Below are 16,043 nucleotides of genomic sequence, written 5' to 3'. Positions count from 1 at the left end.
TCTGCATTTTTTCCTTGTAACTTCACGGGTTCTCTGTGGACAAACCTCCTAGTTTTTAATTTCTTGTCGTGGCTTGCTGCATGATCTTTCAGTAAATGTTTTCAAATGATTTTGTGAAGTCATGTTTTTGGCTCATTCTGGCTGCTGGTTTTGGCTGCTGTGCTGCTGAGAGGGTTAGCTGAGGTCAATGAGAGCCTTGCTCGAGTTCCCTGCTCAGCAAACTGGTGTAGCCCAGTGGGTCCCAGTATGAGGATGCTCCCAAGGGGCTCTTACACCAGACAATGGGATAACTCCTCATGGTTGGATGTGGTCACAGAGCAAGGGTGTGGTGGCTTGGTTCAAGTTTAGTATTGATAGTATTGCTATTTGTTCTGCTGGGAGACATCTTGGATTTGGGTGATTACAAATTTCTTTTTGCTTAGGGACATCTCTGTTTTGCCTTGATATTGTTATTGTTGAATATTTTTTTGTTCTGTGTTTCTTTACTGAGCTCTGTGTGCCAGAGCTTGAGATTCATGCTGGGCTCTGGATTATCTTGCAGTAAACATTGGGATGTGACATTTTGCCATGAAAAACTTTCTGCTGAACATCTCTCATCACCTGCAAAAAATATTGGAGGATTGTACTTGAAAGGACATTTAGGGCTGTCCAACAGGTGAAGCAAGAGTCCAACTCCAGACCTGCTGTGAATGCCAGGAACAGCCAAAACTTCCTAAGACATTTTCCAGCTGTTTCTGAATGCAGCTGAAGGGATCAGGTGAAAGATGAACTGCACTCTGAAAACCTTTCACGTGTGCAGCCTGCATGTGTGCTGAGGGCAGCCCCTGTGTGCTCTGGGCACACAACTTTACCCCTCCTGCTGCTGTCAGGTTCAGAAGTGCTTCTTACATGTCAGAGACGTGGGTGTGGTCTCCAGCTGCTTATTTCAGAGATGAAGACTGGGCTTGTAATTAAGGTCCTCGGAAATCCCAAGTTCTTTCCTTTTCTAGAAGTGCCATCAGATGGCAGAGGTAGCATGGCTGTCAGATGCTGCCCTGTTGCAGCAGAGAAATGTCAATACTGCCTAAGGCAGAGAGAGAAGGATTGATGGGTTTTTGAGCATTTGAGAGGTCGATATAGGATTATTTTTTTCCTGACTTATGGGACAACTAAACTTGATCTGCTTTTTTGTAGATGCCTTAATTACTGGTGAATTAAGATAGTGTTTGAGAGGGTAAGTCATTCATTTTAGTGAAAACTGGCTTCAAATATTTAATCCTTTAATTTTGTGTACCTCTTACAGTAAGGCAGCTTAACTCTGTTCCAGTGCAAAGCATCAGCACTGTCTCTGCTGGAGTCACAGTTTGCACACCTGCTTTTCAGACCAATTGTCAAATCAAGATTGGAACTGCTTGCCAAAGAAAACACCCCATCTTCAGCAGGCTGTGACAGACCAGCCACTTCCAAAATTCACCAGGAGCTTTTATGCAAGGGAAGAGCAGCACTGTGTCACAGGGCCTGGGTATGGAGCCATGTGTGCATCCACAGGCTGAGTTACCAGCCAGGATGCAGCAGCTGCCCAGAGTACAGGAACATATTCCATGGATTGCATGGTGATGTTTAATGAAAACATTTGTAATGCTAGTTCTGACACACAGATGCAATTGAGAGGTCTCAGCACAGTGTACAGTATGTTTATCAGGGATTTAAGTTAATGATAAGAGACCGACTGTCCTTTGAAATTATGTCCCACCCTTTTATTGGAGCCAATCAAATGAGTTGGCCAAGAAATGGAGGAATCTTCACGCTGTGTTGACACTCTTTTTAGAGTGCATGATTTATTTTCACTTTCAAGGTCCCACTAGCCTGTGTTAGAGGGTTGAGTGTCTGGGAAACAAGTTTAGAGAAACCTGTCCAGAGTGGTTTATGGTTGTGGTGGATCACTCAAAGTCCTGTCTTTACAGAGCAAGAGAAAGGCAGCAGCAGAGGTCATGCCTGACAGCTGGGGAAGGTGCTGTTTGATCGGGTGTCTCACAGCCCCCTCCTGTCAGAGGATCGATTCAGAGGGGTTTTGTGGCAGCAGGCATCAGTCTCAGGAGCCAGGTGGGGGGATGTGTTCCAGCAGTGGGTGAATTTGAATCTTTTGCTCTCCTCCTGCTCCCTTTGGACACCCAATATGGATAGATGGTGCCTGGAGTTTTTCTCCAGAACTGAGGTTTTTCAGCTTTTGGGTCCAGCGCACAGATCGGAGCTGGCTGGTTGGATTTGAACAGTCATTTTGTTTTGAATTGTTATGGTTTGCTTTTTCAGAGCTCAAAACAGCTCACCTCAAGGGATGGCCCTTGCCTAATCTTCATTGTCTTAACAAAAAGGGTGTTCTAAGCAGCCAGGAATGCATTTACATTGGCTCTCAGGTTGTTGCATCAGATGCCTTCCCTTGGTGCAATTGGCATTATGTGGAATAAAGCAAGCAAACAGGAATGTAAACACACTTTTATATTCCAGGACTCTGAACTGGTCTGGGAATGGGCAGTCCAGTTTAGGTTTTGGTCTTATATGGTAGAGCATGAATGGGAACCCAAGCAAAACACATTACCAGCTTTCATGATTCTTTTTTTCCCCCTCCAGATTTAGCAGAAGCTTCCTCGTATAACGAAGGCGGTGATAGGTCAAGAGCCAGGAGACATGGGACTCATTCCCAGTTCTCCTTCTCTTCTCTTTGACTTGCCTTTTAGAACTGTTTAGGTCTATACCACTTCCAGCACCAGCAAGCTCTGATCTTGTTTGAGCTTTCTAGGTGTTCCAGCAATGCAAATAAGAGCTAGTGAGGTGCAGATATCCATCTGTGGGGACAAAGAAGCTGGGCAAGGAATTTCTAGAGAAAGATGGGGCTGCAAGCAGATTTCTGGCATGTTTTGCAAACCAAAGAAGTTTAGTTTAAGACTTGAAAAGGCTTGTCTGAACCAGGTTTCTCAGAGTTTTTGGCTTGACCCATTTCTGGTTTGGAAACCAAACTGTTGTCTGGGAATCAGTATCCCACAGAAATTTTGGGGCAGTGGCTCTTGGGAAACAGCATTTGGCTGCTGCTGGTAGAATGTGAGAAAAACAGTTTGAAAGTGTCGGGGAGACGGAGAAGTTGTGCTTGTCCTTGGGCCTGACCATGGAAATGCTGAATAACCAAAGGCTGAAGAATCCAGAGAGAGCATGGGAAGACCCCAGCTGCAGAGCCATGTTGGCTTTACTCCTGCCTTGGTGACTGTTCCTACAAATCTGGGTGCACTCAGTAGCACTTTCTCCTGATGTTTTGGGGTGGGATGGTGGAAAACAGGCCCATGTAGGGAGTCCTGTGGCAGCACACATCCTTGAAGGCTCAGGAGGTCAGTCTAGAGCTGGGGTATTTGTGCTAATGTCAGCAGAGTCTGAAGTCCTGCAAGGTCTTAGCTGTAGCTTCAGAGATCTTTAGCACCTACTTTGGCTCTGAAGCTCTATCAGGATGGAGTATTGAAGAGACTTCCCAAATAAATCTGGCAGTTGTCTTTCTTCTCCCTCTCTTCTCTCTAGGTAGGGAATGACTAGACCTTTTATCCACTCTTCGTAGGAGAATTTGCACCTTCTGAAAAGCTCCTGCAGTCAGAATGAAGCTGGTCTCTCCCTGCACTTCCCCTGCTTTTCATTTCCCTAGTGCTGAGATGCAGCAGACTCGGTCATTCCCGAAACAGTGACCGATTGTCTGGTTTGGCTGGTTCAGCTGTTTGCTAAACATAATGCTCTTTCATCTTCGAGGAAATCGTCTGGACACCTCCACCAGAGTGGAGCTTGCTTTATGCTGCTGTTTCAATAGGCAAATAAAGCAGCTATTTTCTCAGTTTAAACATAGCCTGATTTCTCTAATGAATTAGAAATACTTGAGGGGAGGGGAAGGATTGGGTTTAACTGAATTTTTAAGAACTATAATCCTAAATTAACAAGCCAACTAGCTCTTTTCCTGCCTGGGGAAAGGATTCTCCTCCTCCCTCAATATTTCCCTTCCCCTTAAGAAATAGCCACAGCACTCACACTTCATCATTCTTCTCAGCATCTAAAGGGCATTCGCCAGGGCCCTCTCACACCGTGTACAAGATGGATGGCTTTTTTCAGTGCTCCAGGGCAAATCAGGGCACTTGGGCAGAGGTCTGAGATTTCTTTTCACTGGTAGCAGAGTAGGAGTGTTACAAAAAGAAATCTCGTTTTAGAGTTTCACCCTCAAGAGAGGAGACAGTCACCTGTCTGCTCTCATCTGCTCAGGATTCAGGGGGCTTTAAAAGCCAGTGCCTTGCTCATTTTCCTCTGTTCCCTGAGATGGCAGGAAGGGAAGCAGAGGCTTCTGGCTGCGTTTCAGCAGGCTGAGGGTTAGGAAAAAGGCACAGCTCAGGACTGACACCAGTCCAAGGCCTGGCTGGCTGGTGAGCAGCATTTGAGAGCGAGTTTGTATTCCTGAGAAATTAATACAGAAACAAATCGTCACCAGACCCTCTGTGCAATGTCTATAATATTGCAAATGATGCGATTCAACTTTCTTTTCTTACTGTGGTAGCCAAGGATTTGCCCAATAGAAAAGGAACCAAGGAGAGATACACCCCAACTTCTTCCTCTGGAGAATGAGTCAAGTTCCTTGCATGCGGTTCCAGTACAACGGAATTGAGAAGTTTGGCCAGCAACTGGGTTCAACAGGAAAGCTGAGGACAAACTTTTGTGCCGCTGCTAATAGGTCTCTCTCCTGTGGCCCTGCCAGACAGGAGGGGAAAAACACAATCCTTTTCGTTTTGCAGTTCATGACGAAGAACCCCACCATGCGGCTGGGCAGCCCGGGGCTGGGCGGTGAGAGTGCGATTCTGCGGCACCCCTACTTCAAAGATCTGGACTGGGACCTCCTGAACCAGCGTCAGATGGAGCCACCATTCAGGCCCAGAATTGTATGTGGGAAGAAGGGTGTTTGGGGAAGGGATCCTGTTTTTTGTTTGTTTTCTCTTCTGGGCTCTTTAAGTAGCTCTATTCCCATGAAACAGGAAAGGAGGTGAAGGAAGGGCAACCTTGACGTGAAAGCCCTGGCCCAGGAGCCAGGAGGTTAAGTCTCTGGTGTTGGTTTGGCTGCTGGCTGGCCACCTGATGTTGTACAGGTTGCTTTTCCCCTCCATGCTGGGTTTTCAAAGGCAACTCAGCCAAAAGATGCAGGTTTGTACAAGCAACTGCAGCAGATGAGGCACCGAACTACCCTTTGCCTTGCCCCAAATATAAAACTGGGTAAGTAATCCTCATTCTCACCACTCCACTTATCTCTTCGTTACTGGGCTGTCTCTCTTTCGACTCACTCTGTCTGTACAGCACCCAGCAGAATGTTCCCTGATCAGACCACTGTCACCTGAGTAGCTCAAATAGCAGACAGGCTGCAGAGGGGACTGTGTTGCCTCTGGATGCTCTCCATAGAGAGCCTTTCCAAGGTTGTCTCTGTGACTTCCTTGCCTTTCAAATTGTTGCCTTGCGTGGCTTTGTCTCATGCTGTGGTCACTCCTCAAACTCATAGTGGCAATGGTCAACCCAGTCCTGCTCTGTGAAGCTCACTGTGTGCAGGATCAGGCACCTGGGTGAGCTGTGATAGCTCAAGATCTGATTCTTGACTAAGGGAGCCCCCTCAGTCCCCCATGAGTTGGACAAGATCTGAGAATGTTAGACTTCAGTGTCAATAAAACATCTTGCTCTGGATGCAGGAAAAACCCCACCTTGACAAACGGTGCCGTGAACCCTGTTGGTGTGTGTGCCTTGTGATCAGTCCCACTTTGTGGCACACAGCAAGGAACCAGGTACCTGGAGGCAGGCCATTTGTCTTCCCACGGCCCAGTAATTCAGTGCTGAGCAAGTTTAATGGCTTGCACAGAGAGCAGCGTACCCCCCTGCCCCCAAAAAACCCAGCTGAGACACTCTGCAGCTGAGACACTCCGCAGATAAGGAGTCAGCTAATTGGAAACAAGGCTGATAACTGGGTCTGTGTTGGCACTTGAGGAAAGGAACTGATGGATGTGCCCTGTCTGGGTGGGTGACCCATCAGAGGTGGTGTCAGTTAAACCGGAGAGGGGTTTGCCTTTCAGGAGCCTCCAGAGGCTCTAAAAGGGTTTACACTGTAAGAGGCTCTGTGGGGCACCCAGCTGCTCCCAGTCCAACTCCAGAGAGAGCTGTCAGTAGCTCAGCCTGGGTTATGCAGGTGATGGTTTATTGCACTCAGGACAGAGCAAGGATCAAACAGATGATATGTACTTTTGACATCTCTTTTCTTTGTCTCTTTTCCATTTGACAGAAGTCCAAAGATGATGTGAGCAACTTTGATCCAGATTTTATAAAAGAGGAGCCCATTCTGACTCCCATTGAAGAAGGAATTCTTCCAATGATAAACCAAGATGAATTTAGAAACTTTTCATTCACAAGCCCAGAACTGCAGCAATAGCTACAGCTCTGGAGAAGGGCTGCTGAAAGGACTGGGGGGAAATGAAATGAAAACCAAGTTTACCAGAAATTTCATTCTCAAGGAGTAACAATGCACTGACTTTACACGATACAGCAGCACCACTGTCAACACCACCTTAATGTGAAATTGAAACCTTCCTGTGTTTGTAGGATTTATGCAGCTCTTGGATCAGTTATTGACAGGTGGAACAAGCATGATATTGTACATAGCTGATGCAGACATAGAGTTGAATGCTGAGCTGGTTGGCTCAGCCTGAACGTCACCGCTTGCAGTGGATTTGAGGAGTCGGCATGAGCATGAAACAAGTGTCTTGCAGCTCTGAGCCAAACCGACTTGTTACAATTCTGATTGTTTGCAAGACTCTTTTGAGGAGTCCCAGCACTGTCTGGCATTTTGGAGCCCTGATCCAGCATCCCATGGCCTGACTGAACCAGATGTTCCTACTGACTTTACCTGTTTCTGCAGTATTTATTTCTTTCCGAAGGACAAATGTCTCTCTTTGCCCCGTTTGGGTTTCCGTGTGAAATATTTCATTGTGCTGACTAGCAGAAGGAAAAAGCAAATGCCCTGTGCCCCACACAGATTCTTCCAAATCAAAGGGAAGTCACGTGCTCATAGTGTTTTACTGTTTGTGCCATATGAAAAGTTTTAGTGTTTGCATTCTGTGAAATGCCTTTTTACATCATGCATCTTCAATGCTCCTTTCTTTGCCTCCCAGCTGTTTTCAACTATAATGTAACTTGTAAAACCTTACTGTTTATTTAGGCCCATTCTATTTAATTATGCTATACAGAGCCCCTTTTGTGGGTTTAGTGACTCATTAAAATGTTGACCCAAAGTGGTAGCCCTTAAATTATTTGTAGCGTTATTGCAATGGGAGCCACAGAGCTGGCAAACTGCTTAAAAGCAGAGCTGTCAGCCCACAGGTAACACAAAAAGGCAACTTTCTCCCATGAGAATTATAAAGCTTATCTAAAAAACAAGGTAACTTGGTTTGGATTTAAGGATTAACTTCTCACAGGGCACTTACCAGTTGCAGCCTCAAGCTTCTGCCATGGACAGACTGAGACAATTTTTTAGTGGGGTTTGTAGAAAGCAGATACTCTGGTGTCTGGTTCTGTGCTGTCCCTGCTCTTCTGGAAGCTGGATGATTTCTCTGTAGCTCCTTGGCACACCTTTACACTGCTTGCTGGGCCTGAAGCTGTATGCCAGGATTACAGCCTCTTTCTTACACGGATATGAATTACTGGAGGAGGATTTCTAACCTCCTGCAAAGCTGATGATGTTTGCATAGGGCTGGTCAGATGCTTTAATTTGAGAGAAAAGCGAGGTGAAGAAGAGAAGGACACTTCTGCACAGGCCTTGCACTGCTGTGACTGCGGAAGTGATGTCAAGGAGCAGAAGCCTTTGTCAAAAAAATTACAGAGGTTCAACATACATTACAGCACACACCCACCAGTTAGAGAGACCAAGTTAGAAATGAGAAATCATGCATAAGATCTGCATACAAGTGATACCCCTTCCCACCCAAGCCCTCTCTACTTGACTGAGTCCCTTTTACTTCTACCCTTCAACCATTTGCTGAACTGTTTGACCAGTCAGGCACAGGTTCAGTTGCTCTTGGACTTTTCTTGTCTTTGTGCTTGTCTATTATACCAGTTCTTCCTCTTTGTTTCCTGCATCTCCTCCTTCAAGTTAGCACAGCTTCACCCTCTGGTCTTCCCTCCCTTCCATGGGCACCTTCTGGCTGCATTGCAGCCAGCCAGCCTCTTGTCCCTTTGCTGGTCTGTAGACAACACAGCTCCTTCAAAGTGGGGCAGGAGAGAAGGAAAGACAAGTTGTATAAGCGGGAGAAGGAAGAGCAGATACCCAGAAAAATGATCCAAGAACCAGTCCTGCAGACTGGCTTGAATTGCTTTCCCATCTAGGAAGAAATGGTTCAGGGATGAATGCATTTGGATGAGGGGGCTACTCTGGCATCTTGTTCATGTGTGAATTAGACATAGTGCTCACGTGTCTGGTGCAGACATGATCCAAGGCAACTCCTCACTCAGTTTCCCAGCATTATGACTGCAGCAGTGCTCGCTTGGCAAGGGGTGAGTGCAGCAAAGCTGGTCCCTGAGAGTGGGAGCACCAAAACTTTCTATGAATTGGGTGTTGGCAGCTTTTTGCCTCTTCTGCTGGTGAGGACTGTAAACCACCTCTCCTTTCCTGGACATCAGAGCAGGAGATAAGGAAATGATGCTTTTTTGACAGCATGTTGGTATCGTCCCAGAATTCCATTGGTTGTGTTATTCCTTGGGGCTTTGGAGACTTTGTGGAATCATTCCTGCTGAAGAAGCTAGTGCCATAGTGTTGTATTCAGCATCAAAATGTGATTCCATCTCCAGGGCCTCAGGATTCAAGCAGCTTTGCTCACACAGCTGACTCTAAATAATGTGCAGTAGTCACGTTGGGAGACCTTTATTGGTGTAGCAGTAGCCATCAATCTGTGTCCTGAAGGCTTGGGGAATGGAAACTAAGACACCTCTGTAGGTTCTCTGCTAGGATTTTTGTGCTTTGTAAATCTGAAAGCTTGTTGATCTCTGGAAAAATGTGTCTAAGGTCACCCTGGGTAGCATGAAAGCTACTGTCCTGGGTAGCATGAAAGCCACTGTCCTGGCCAGCCAGTGCCTGCCTAGGGCTTGTTGGCTCAATGGGGCAGGGATCAAATATCAAAAGGAGATTCTTTCCCAGCTTAATTTTTGATTGATTTCAAGTGTCATCAGGGTCACTCCCCCCTGCCATCACCCTCAAGGGTGTCACTCCACCTCATTGCCCTGCAAGGCACCTGTGCAGATCCATGTTTGAACTAGGAGCTATAAAGTAATTTCCTTAATTTTCATAATTTCACCTGGATCTTCCTTCATAATTTAGGGCAGCTCTTCCCCTCCATTGCCTGGCAGCTCTTCCCCTCCATTGCCTGCCTGAAACTCACATGTCTACATAATGATTTCAGCCACTTGAGTCAGCAGATCTTGAGTCAACCCCGTTTGGCCAGGATCCCTGAACTCTCCCATACTTTCTGCTGAGCTACCATTTTGATCGTGTCAGGAGCATGAATGAAGATCAATCAGTTATCTTAAAAGGATCTGTGGAACAGCTTTGTTTTTGAAAAAGCTGAATTAGTGTTTGCACTGTGTCATTTGCTATGTAAAGAAATATTGATTTATGTTTTTTAACAAACAAAAAACAAGGATGCAAACAAAGAGTTTTTCCACCAGCTAGCCTGCCAGTTCTTCTGGCTTCATTGCTTGCCTGAGTGGATGTAAGATGGTTTTAGTCTATTAATTTGGTCCTGGCTTTAGGAGGATATTAAGCTGGCAGCCACAGGTTTGTATGGTTTCAAGCATAAAATGCTTGTATTTGCTCCAGTGTGAAAACTGGCAATAGAGCAAATGATAATTAGTTCCCTTTGCACTGCTTTTAGTGCTTGCATGAAAAGGGAAGCTCCCTTTGATGTCTCTAAATTTGTGTTCTGTGCAATCCTTTCATTTTCAAAGAGGTTCATGAAATTTAGCTATAAAATTCAGTGGCCTACATCTCATTCAAGGCCTTTGAAAGTTGAGGCTAAGAAGCAGATGGTCTAGAATGAATAGATGAAAATCATCTTGCATCTACTCGGGCTTGCTGTGCTGCCAGAGACATTGTTTTTAATAGCACTGCTTGATAGGCAATGGAAAAAAATCTCACAGACTCCAAGTGCCTGAGGGATTTTAAAGTAAAAAATGCAGTTCTAACTGGTGGATGAAGAGGCTTTGAATGTATTCTCAAAGACTGGCACAGGTTCCTTGCTCCCTGTGAAGTCCTAAATGGTTTGCAACAGTATTTTCCCTTGAAGCTGTGTGCTCCTCCTGCAGAAGCTGCTGCTTCTCTGGTTGGATATGAGAGAGGCTCCTGTGGTATGAGGACTTGATTAGCAATGCCCAGAGCCAGGAGAAATGAAAATGTGTCTGGGAGCATCTGCCCTGTTCTGTGGCCAGAAAGTAAAGAGCCGTTTGCTGCTGCCTGCTCTCTGTTGGTTTGTTCAGCTGTCCAAGTGGGTAGTCAGGAGGTTTCTGCTCCTCCTCCAGAGATCATTTCACAGCTTTTACAACTCTTGCTGTAAAGTAAATTTCCTGATACTTGGAAATGACGTGTTGAGATGAAAATCTGTCTTATCTTGCCATTAGGATTCTCATTGGAAGCTGCAAGTCGGGGTTTGTGTTACTAAATCTATACGGGGCTGCCAAACCAAAGCAGTCAGAAATGATGAGTCAAGTTGTCTGAAAATCATGGCTCACTCACAAATCAAGAGCTTTCCAAAATCATGAATGTTGGGTTGTTTTTTTTTTTACATCTGTATTATGAATATTTCAGATTCTGGCTTGCAGTTCTCCACATCAATAGTAGCTGGAATGTCGTTGATTATGATTTTTTTAGAATGAAAGCTGGGGTCCATGAGTGCATGAGAAGCCAGGAATTGGGGCTTGGAGGAAAATGCCAAGCCCAAGAGATCCCAAGAGATAGGCAATAGAGCTGTAAGGACAGAGGGCATGGATTTTATGTGTTTTTCCACCTCTTCCTATTCTTTATGTGTAGTTGCCACAGTGTGGTCCCTTGTCTCCCTGCCTCAAAACCCATGTAAGAGGACAGGAGGATACAGGAGTGAAGGAAGAGGAGAGGAAGGCTGGGGAAGGTGTGTACATGCTGTACACTCTCTGTGCAGAGGGCCTGTCCAGCAGGATTTCTCAACTTGTGCATCAGGCCTTGCACAAGCCTGTCACCTTTTGCCTTCTGCAGCCCATGCTGCTGTTCCCGACCCGTCCTGCTGCCCCTCCTGCCTTCCCCTGGGCACAGCACTCTGTGTCACCCCTTGGGCCATCTGGAAGTGTCCTGCTGGTGGAGCCAAGCCTGTAGGAACAGCAGGAGCTCAAAAAGAATGGGAGAACAATATGCTGTGTTGGCAGTTGTCTACCTAGGCATCTTCTGGTCCTGAATGAGGTGGTAGGGACTCTGTTATAGCCAGTGTCCCAGTGGTGTCCCTATATGATGAAATTGTGAGAGAAGGTTGTCTCCCCTCTCACTTCTTGTCTTAGAAGCTAGGAAAGAGAAGGGACAGGAGGGTGTCCTCTAAGAAATGGGGTCATAACTCTGGGCTGTGACCAAAAGGGTGGAGTATATTATAGAAGTGCCTAAGGACACTCATAGGCAACTAGTGAAGACATGTGAGGAAGCTGACCTTTCATCTCTGCCTCTCGGTGCTGGGGAAGGCAGGTAGTTGCTTTTGCCTCAGTGGAAACAGTTGGATCAAGGAGACTTGGGGACCACAGGTCTGGAGGATGGTGGGAGTTAGAAGCTGTTGTGGCAAAAGGCTGCTGGGCAGAATTGCTGAGGAGCATCCTCCAACGCTTTTATCCCATGAAGGAAGCTTGAAACAAGCTTGGGTCAAAGAGGGGCAGAGGCTTCGCTGCGTGGGTGTCAGTGTGAAGGTTTTAACCCCGAAACAGTTTTAACTTGCCTGTGGTGTCAGCTCTCCTGCTCCAGCTCTGTTGTTGGCAACAGGTCTTATAAAAGTGGAGATGAGAGATTTTAGCAATGAGTTCAGGATTGCTCAAAGCCAGTGACTCAGTTGTTCCAGTGCTTCCTTCCCCACTCCTTCCCATGAGTGATTTATTAATTGCCTGGTTTCTCCTTTCCAAACATTTAACATGGACTGGGGTCAGAGCTTCATTTTTTTCAACACCACTGAGAACTAAAACTGTTTCATCTTGAATGAAATCTGTTTCACCTTCATCTCACCTGGTTCCCAGAACAAGATCTCAGCATCTTCAAACCACTGCAACAACAGCAACAACACCACCACCGTAGCCACCATGTATGCCAAGGTAGAAGAACATTGCAAGAGTTATAAGAAGGACATTGAGATGCTGGTGAGGGCAATTAAGCTGATTAAGGGTCTTCAGAACTGGCCTTATAAGGAGAGGCTGAGGGAGCTGGAGCTGTTCAACCTGGAGGAGGCTGAGGGGAGACCTCATAGCTCTCTACAACTAAAGGAGGTTGTGGTGCAGCTTGTGTTGGACTCTTCTCCCTGGTGACCAGCAATAGGACAAGAGGAAATGGGGTCAAGTTGTGCCAAGGGTTGTTCAGGCTGAATATTAGAAAAAAAACTTCTTCCCAGAAAGAGTGGTGAGGCATTGGAACAGCCTGTCCAGGAGATGTTTAAAAAAGGAGTAGACATGGTGTTTCATAAGATGATTTAGTGTTTAGGGGTTGTAGGGTGGATGGTTGGACTTAGATGATCTTGAAGATCTTTTCCAACCTTGATGATTCTATGATTATATGATTCTAAGAGTTGTCAATAAAGCCATTTTTGGGGGCTAGCCAAGGTTGGATGGGGAGTTAGAGGCAGTTTTATGTATCTCCATCTTATCTGCCTGTAAACTCAGACACGAAGCACTTCCAGCCCTCCTAATCATTGCAGGCCTGTCTACCACCCAGAGGTACCTTCTGCAACAAAAGTCTTTCATTCTTTTCCCAAATACTGAGTCTAGAAGAAAGAGTCTTAGAACCTAGAGTTTGGTGCTAACCACAGATTTCTTCTGAAGAAAGACATAGTGTCACGTTCACCCCAAAGAATGGGGTCATTGAGTTAGTAAATGCCAACAAGACTCTGTCCAATGTCTTCTCTATCTTTGGGGATGCTGGTGTCTCCCAAATATGGAGTGAAGGCTCGACCATGGGTAGCTCAAACCTTCTGACTTGAGGCAAGAGGTCAGAGTTACGGGTAAGTGTTTCACCTAGAGCTGAGTCACCGTAATTTTTAAGCTCTGTGAACACACTCTGGGGCTTGAGCTAAAGTATTGTTATCTGATGGACATATCTGAACATGCTGCTCTCCTTGGGGCAACCTTTCTGTTTGCCACTTCTCAGGCCCTTTATTCTCACTCCTTGCCAACCCTTTCTCCAAGGGGAAGGCAGGGTGGTGGTTTTGTTCAGCTCTGTGCTTCTGCCACTTCCTGGGACAGTGGAAAAAACCTGCCTCCAACTGCTGAAGGAAACTGGTTAAGTGAGCCAAATGTCGCTGGACAATGTTCCCTTTCTAATCTCAGTAGCTTAAAACTCAATTTTAACCCATGAAAACTGCCACATAGAGCCTGGGTCTAAATTACACCCTGGCAATTGTAGACTGTCTTTTGGTTTTGCTTCTAATGAGCAAGAATTTCCCCTGCCAGCTTGGGATGCCTTCTCTAATCTATTACCCTGACTCCTTTAATTTCCCACATGCTGCAGCAGTTTCCCCCAGCCCTGAGTCTCTTGCCCATGGCAGCATTTCCCTCATGCAGGCAGAGGGGAGCTCTGCTGGTGCTGATCTGGTGAAGATGTTGTAACCCAAAACAGGGCTTGTCTCTCAGATATTTTGATAGAGTTCTGTAATTTGTCTGAGGTGGAAAATCTCCAAGCAGCAAATCAGTGCCTGGGGCACTTGAGTGGAAAATGACAGAAGTATAACATGGTTCACCTCCTTGAAAATTGCTCTGTCTGCATATAGGTCTATTGGTGCGGGTCTGGACCAGCCAGCATGACCATAAAGGTATCTGGGCCTTCATTTTGGCTCCACAGTCTCTATATTGGGTTAAACAGAGGAGGCAAAGCACCCGTGCCAACAATGGAGGGTTGTTAGACTGGGGTGATCCTCTGTTCCTCTTGGGCAAGGAGCCAGCACCCTCCTCTTCTATCCCATTTCAGCTGGGCCCAGGCAGAGGGGCTGGGAGGGACAGGCAGATGCTCTCACCTCCCAGCAGGAAGGGACATGTCTCCTGGGCTGAAGGGAAGTCTCCAGGGGTACTGGCAATGGTGGCCAAATTCTGGAGTGGCCTCATGTAGGTGTTTCTCAGTTTTGGTGGAGCATGAGTGCCTCATGGGGACTTCTGAGCACTAACAAATGGCTTAGGAGCCCCCAGCACCAGAGTTCAACACCAGGCAGCTGACCCATGGCATCCTGCTTTGGAGCCTGGTTCCTAGGCAGAGACAAGGCGTGAGGAAGGAGGTGCCTGGAGCTATCCAGACCAGCAGTGAAAGCCTAAATGCAGCAAGCTTATTAGTGCTCAAGCTGGGCTGGAAGATGCACATGAGGTCACTTAGGGACTTTGCCTTAGTCCTCCACCCACCTGTGTCCTCAGGCTGGGGCCATAGTGAGCAGCTCCCAGGGGAGTGGAGGCTGCCTGGTGTGCAGCTGGGCATGGTGACTGCAAGAAGAGGCACCCTGTGCAGCTGGTTGCTGGAATCAGGAAACTTCCTCATTGAGGCCTGGCAATAAAACCCTGAGCTGTTGTTGGTGCCAAGACCTTCCCCTGTTCCCAGCCTTTCCTGCCAGGCACTGCTGCCTAGGACCCAGTTGTCCACAGGGCAATGTCCACGAGCAGCAAGAGCCCCACGCCAGTTCAGGGTCATCAGGCAAAGATCATGCAGGCAACACCCATGTTTCTAAATCTTGGTGTCCACAAAGAAGGTGGATTCTCCAGCTTACTTTTGTTGCCATCACAAAGTGAATTCTGCAGCTGGGTGCAAGAGAAGCCTGCAACAAACCCGAGCAGACAAGTGACTTTCTTTCAATTGCTGTTGTAGGGCAGTAGAAATGAAAAACCATGTGTCCAAGCCTATACACACCCTCATCCCCTGATTAGATACATATAATGAGATAGAAAGCTAATCTATCATATTTAGAATCAGTCAATTAGAGGGTTAGGGCTATAGATGCATTTAGCTTTAGCATTAGGGAGATATTTAAACCACATGCTGCACTTAGTTATTACCATGCTAAGTGATAGTAGATGCAGGTCATCCTATATATGGGCCATAGTAATCAGCTTGAAGTATTACTAATTAAGCCTTTTCACCTTTGGGCTCCTTTCCATGCTACCAAGCATAAAATGGGCCATCGAGGTCATGGTGAGATGCTCTTTAAAACCCAACACCCACTGTTTATTGTGGCGTGGAGAATGATTTGGCTTTCTCTTTCAGCCTCTGCTGTGTGGTGAGAGTTGTCAACTAAGAGCTCTCTTTATCAGACCTTTTGCTTCTTAGTCACCAGCAAAGTAAGTGGTGGCAGATGCCAGCCAGGCACTGCTAGCCCTTTGCTTGTCCAGATGCCTGCCTGGTGTTATTTCAGTGGCCCGGGGACCATCCAAGTGAGTAAACCACATTGAAGCCAGTGCAGCTCTGGCATCTCCCTCCTGGCAATCCTCACTCTCCTTTTTGGGGGAAGTCAATGAAAGCTGCAAATGCTGTAGCTCCTCTGGAAAGCAGCTTATGGGATTAGGCAGAAGGTCAAAAATAGAAAAGCCAACAGAGGGAGGCCTGAAAAATTGTGGGTGCGATACAGCAATGCCCAGTGATGGCTTTGCTGCCTCCCTCTGCACCCCCTGAGATGCAGCTGGGGTGTCCCAAGGTCCTCAGCTGGCTCTGGTACCAGCCTTGTTGCCACACAACTTCATGGGACTCCCTCTGCCAAGAGCTCCTGATGACTTTCTCTGACGAGGGTTTGCAT

The 16,043-nt window shown here is 46.6% G+C and overlaps 1 protein-coding gene across 1 annotated transcript in view; it reads left to right on the top strand.

The window, feature by feature from the left end:
* PRKCH (protein kinase C eta) overlaps window positions 1-7,310 on the top strand; it is a 118,162-nt gene extending 110,852 nt beyond the window's left edge. Inside the window, exons 13-14 of the mRNA XM_051621887.1 lie at window positions 4,788-4,931; window positions 6,308-7,310. Of these exons, the coding sequence (XP_051477847.1) occupies window positions 4,788-4,931; window positions 6,308-6,454 (291 nt within the window). The 3' untranslated portion in view covers window positions 6,455-7,310. The remainder of the gene's footprint in view (window positions 1-4,787; window positions 4,932-6,307) is intronic.
* Window positions 7,311-16,043: the final 8,733 nt, after the last annotated feature.

The sequence above is a fragment of the Apus apus genome, chromosome 5, assembly GCF_020740795.1.
Source record: "Apus apus isolate bApuApu2 chromosome 5, bApuApu2.pri.cur, whole genome shotgun sequence".
Classification (NCBI taxonomy): domain Eukaryota; kingdom Metazoa; phylum Chordata; class Aves; order Apodiformes; family Apodidae; genus Apus; species Apus apus.
Note: the sequence above shows the minus strand (reverse complement) of the source record. Positions and strands in the feature narration are given on the sequence as shown.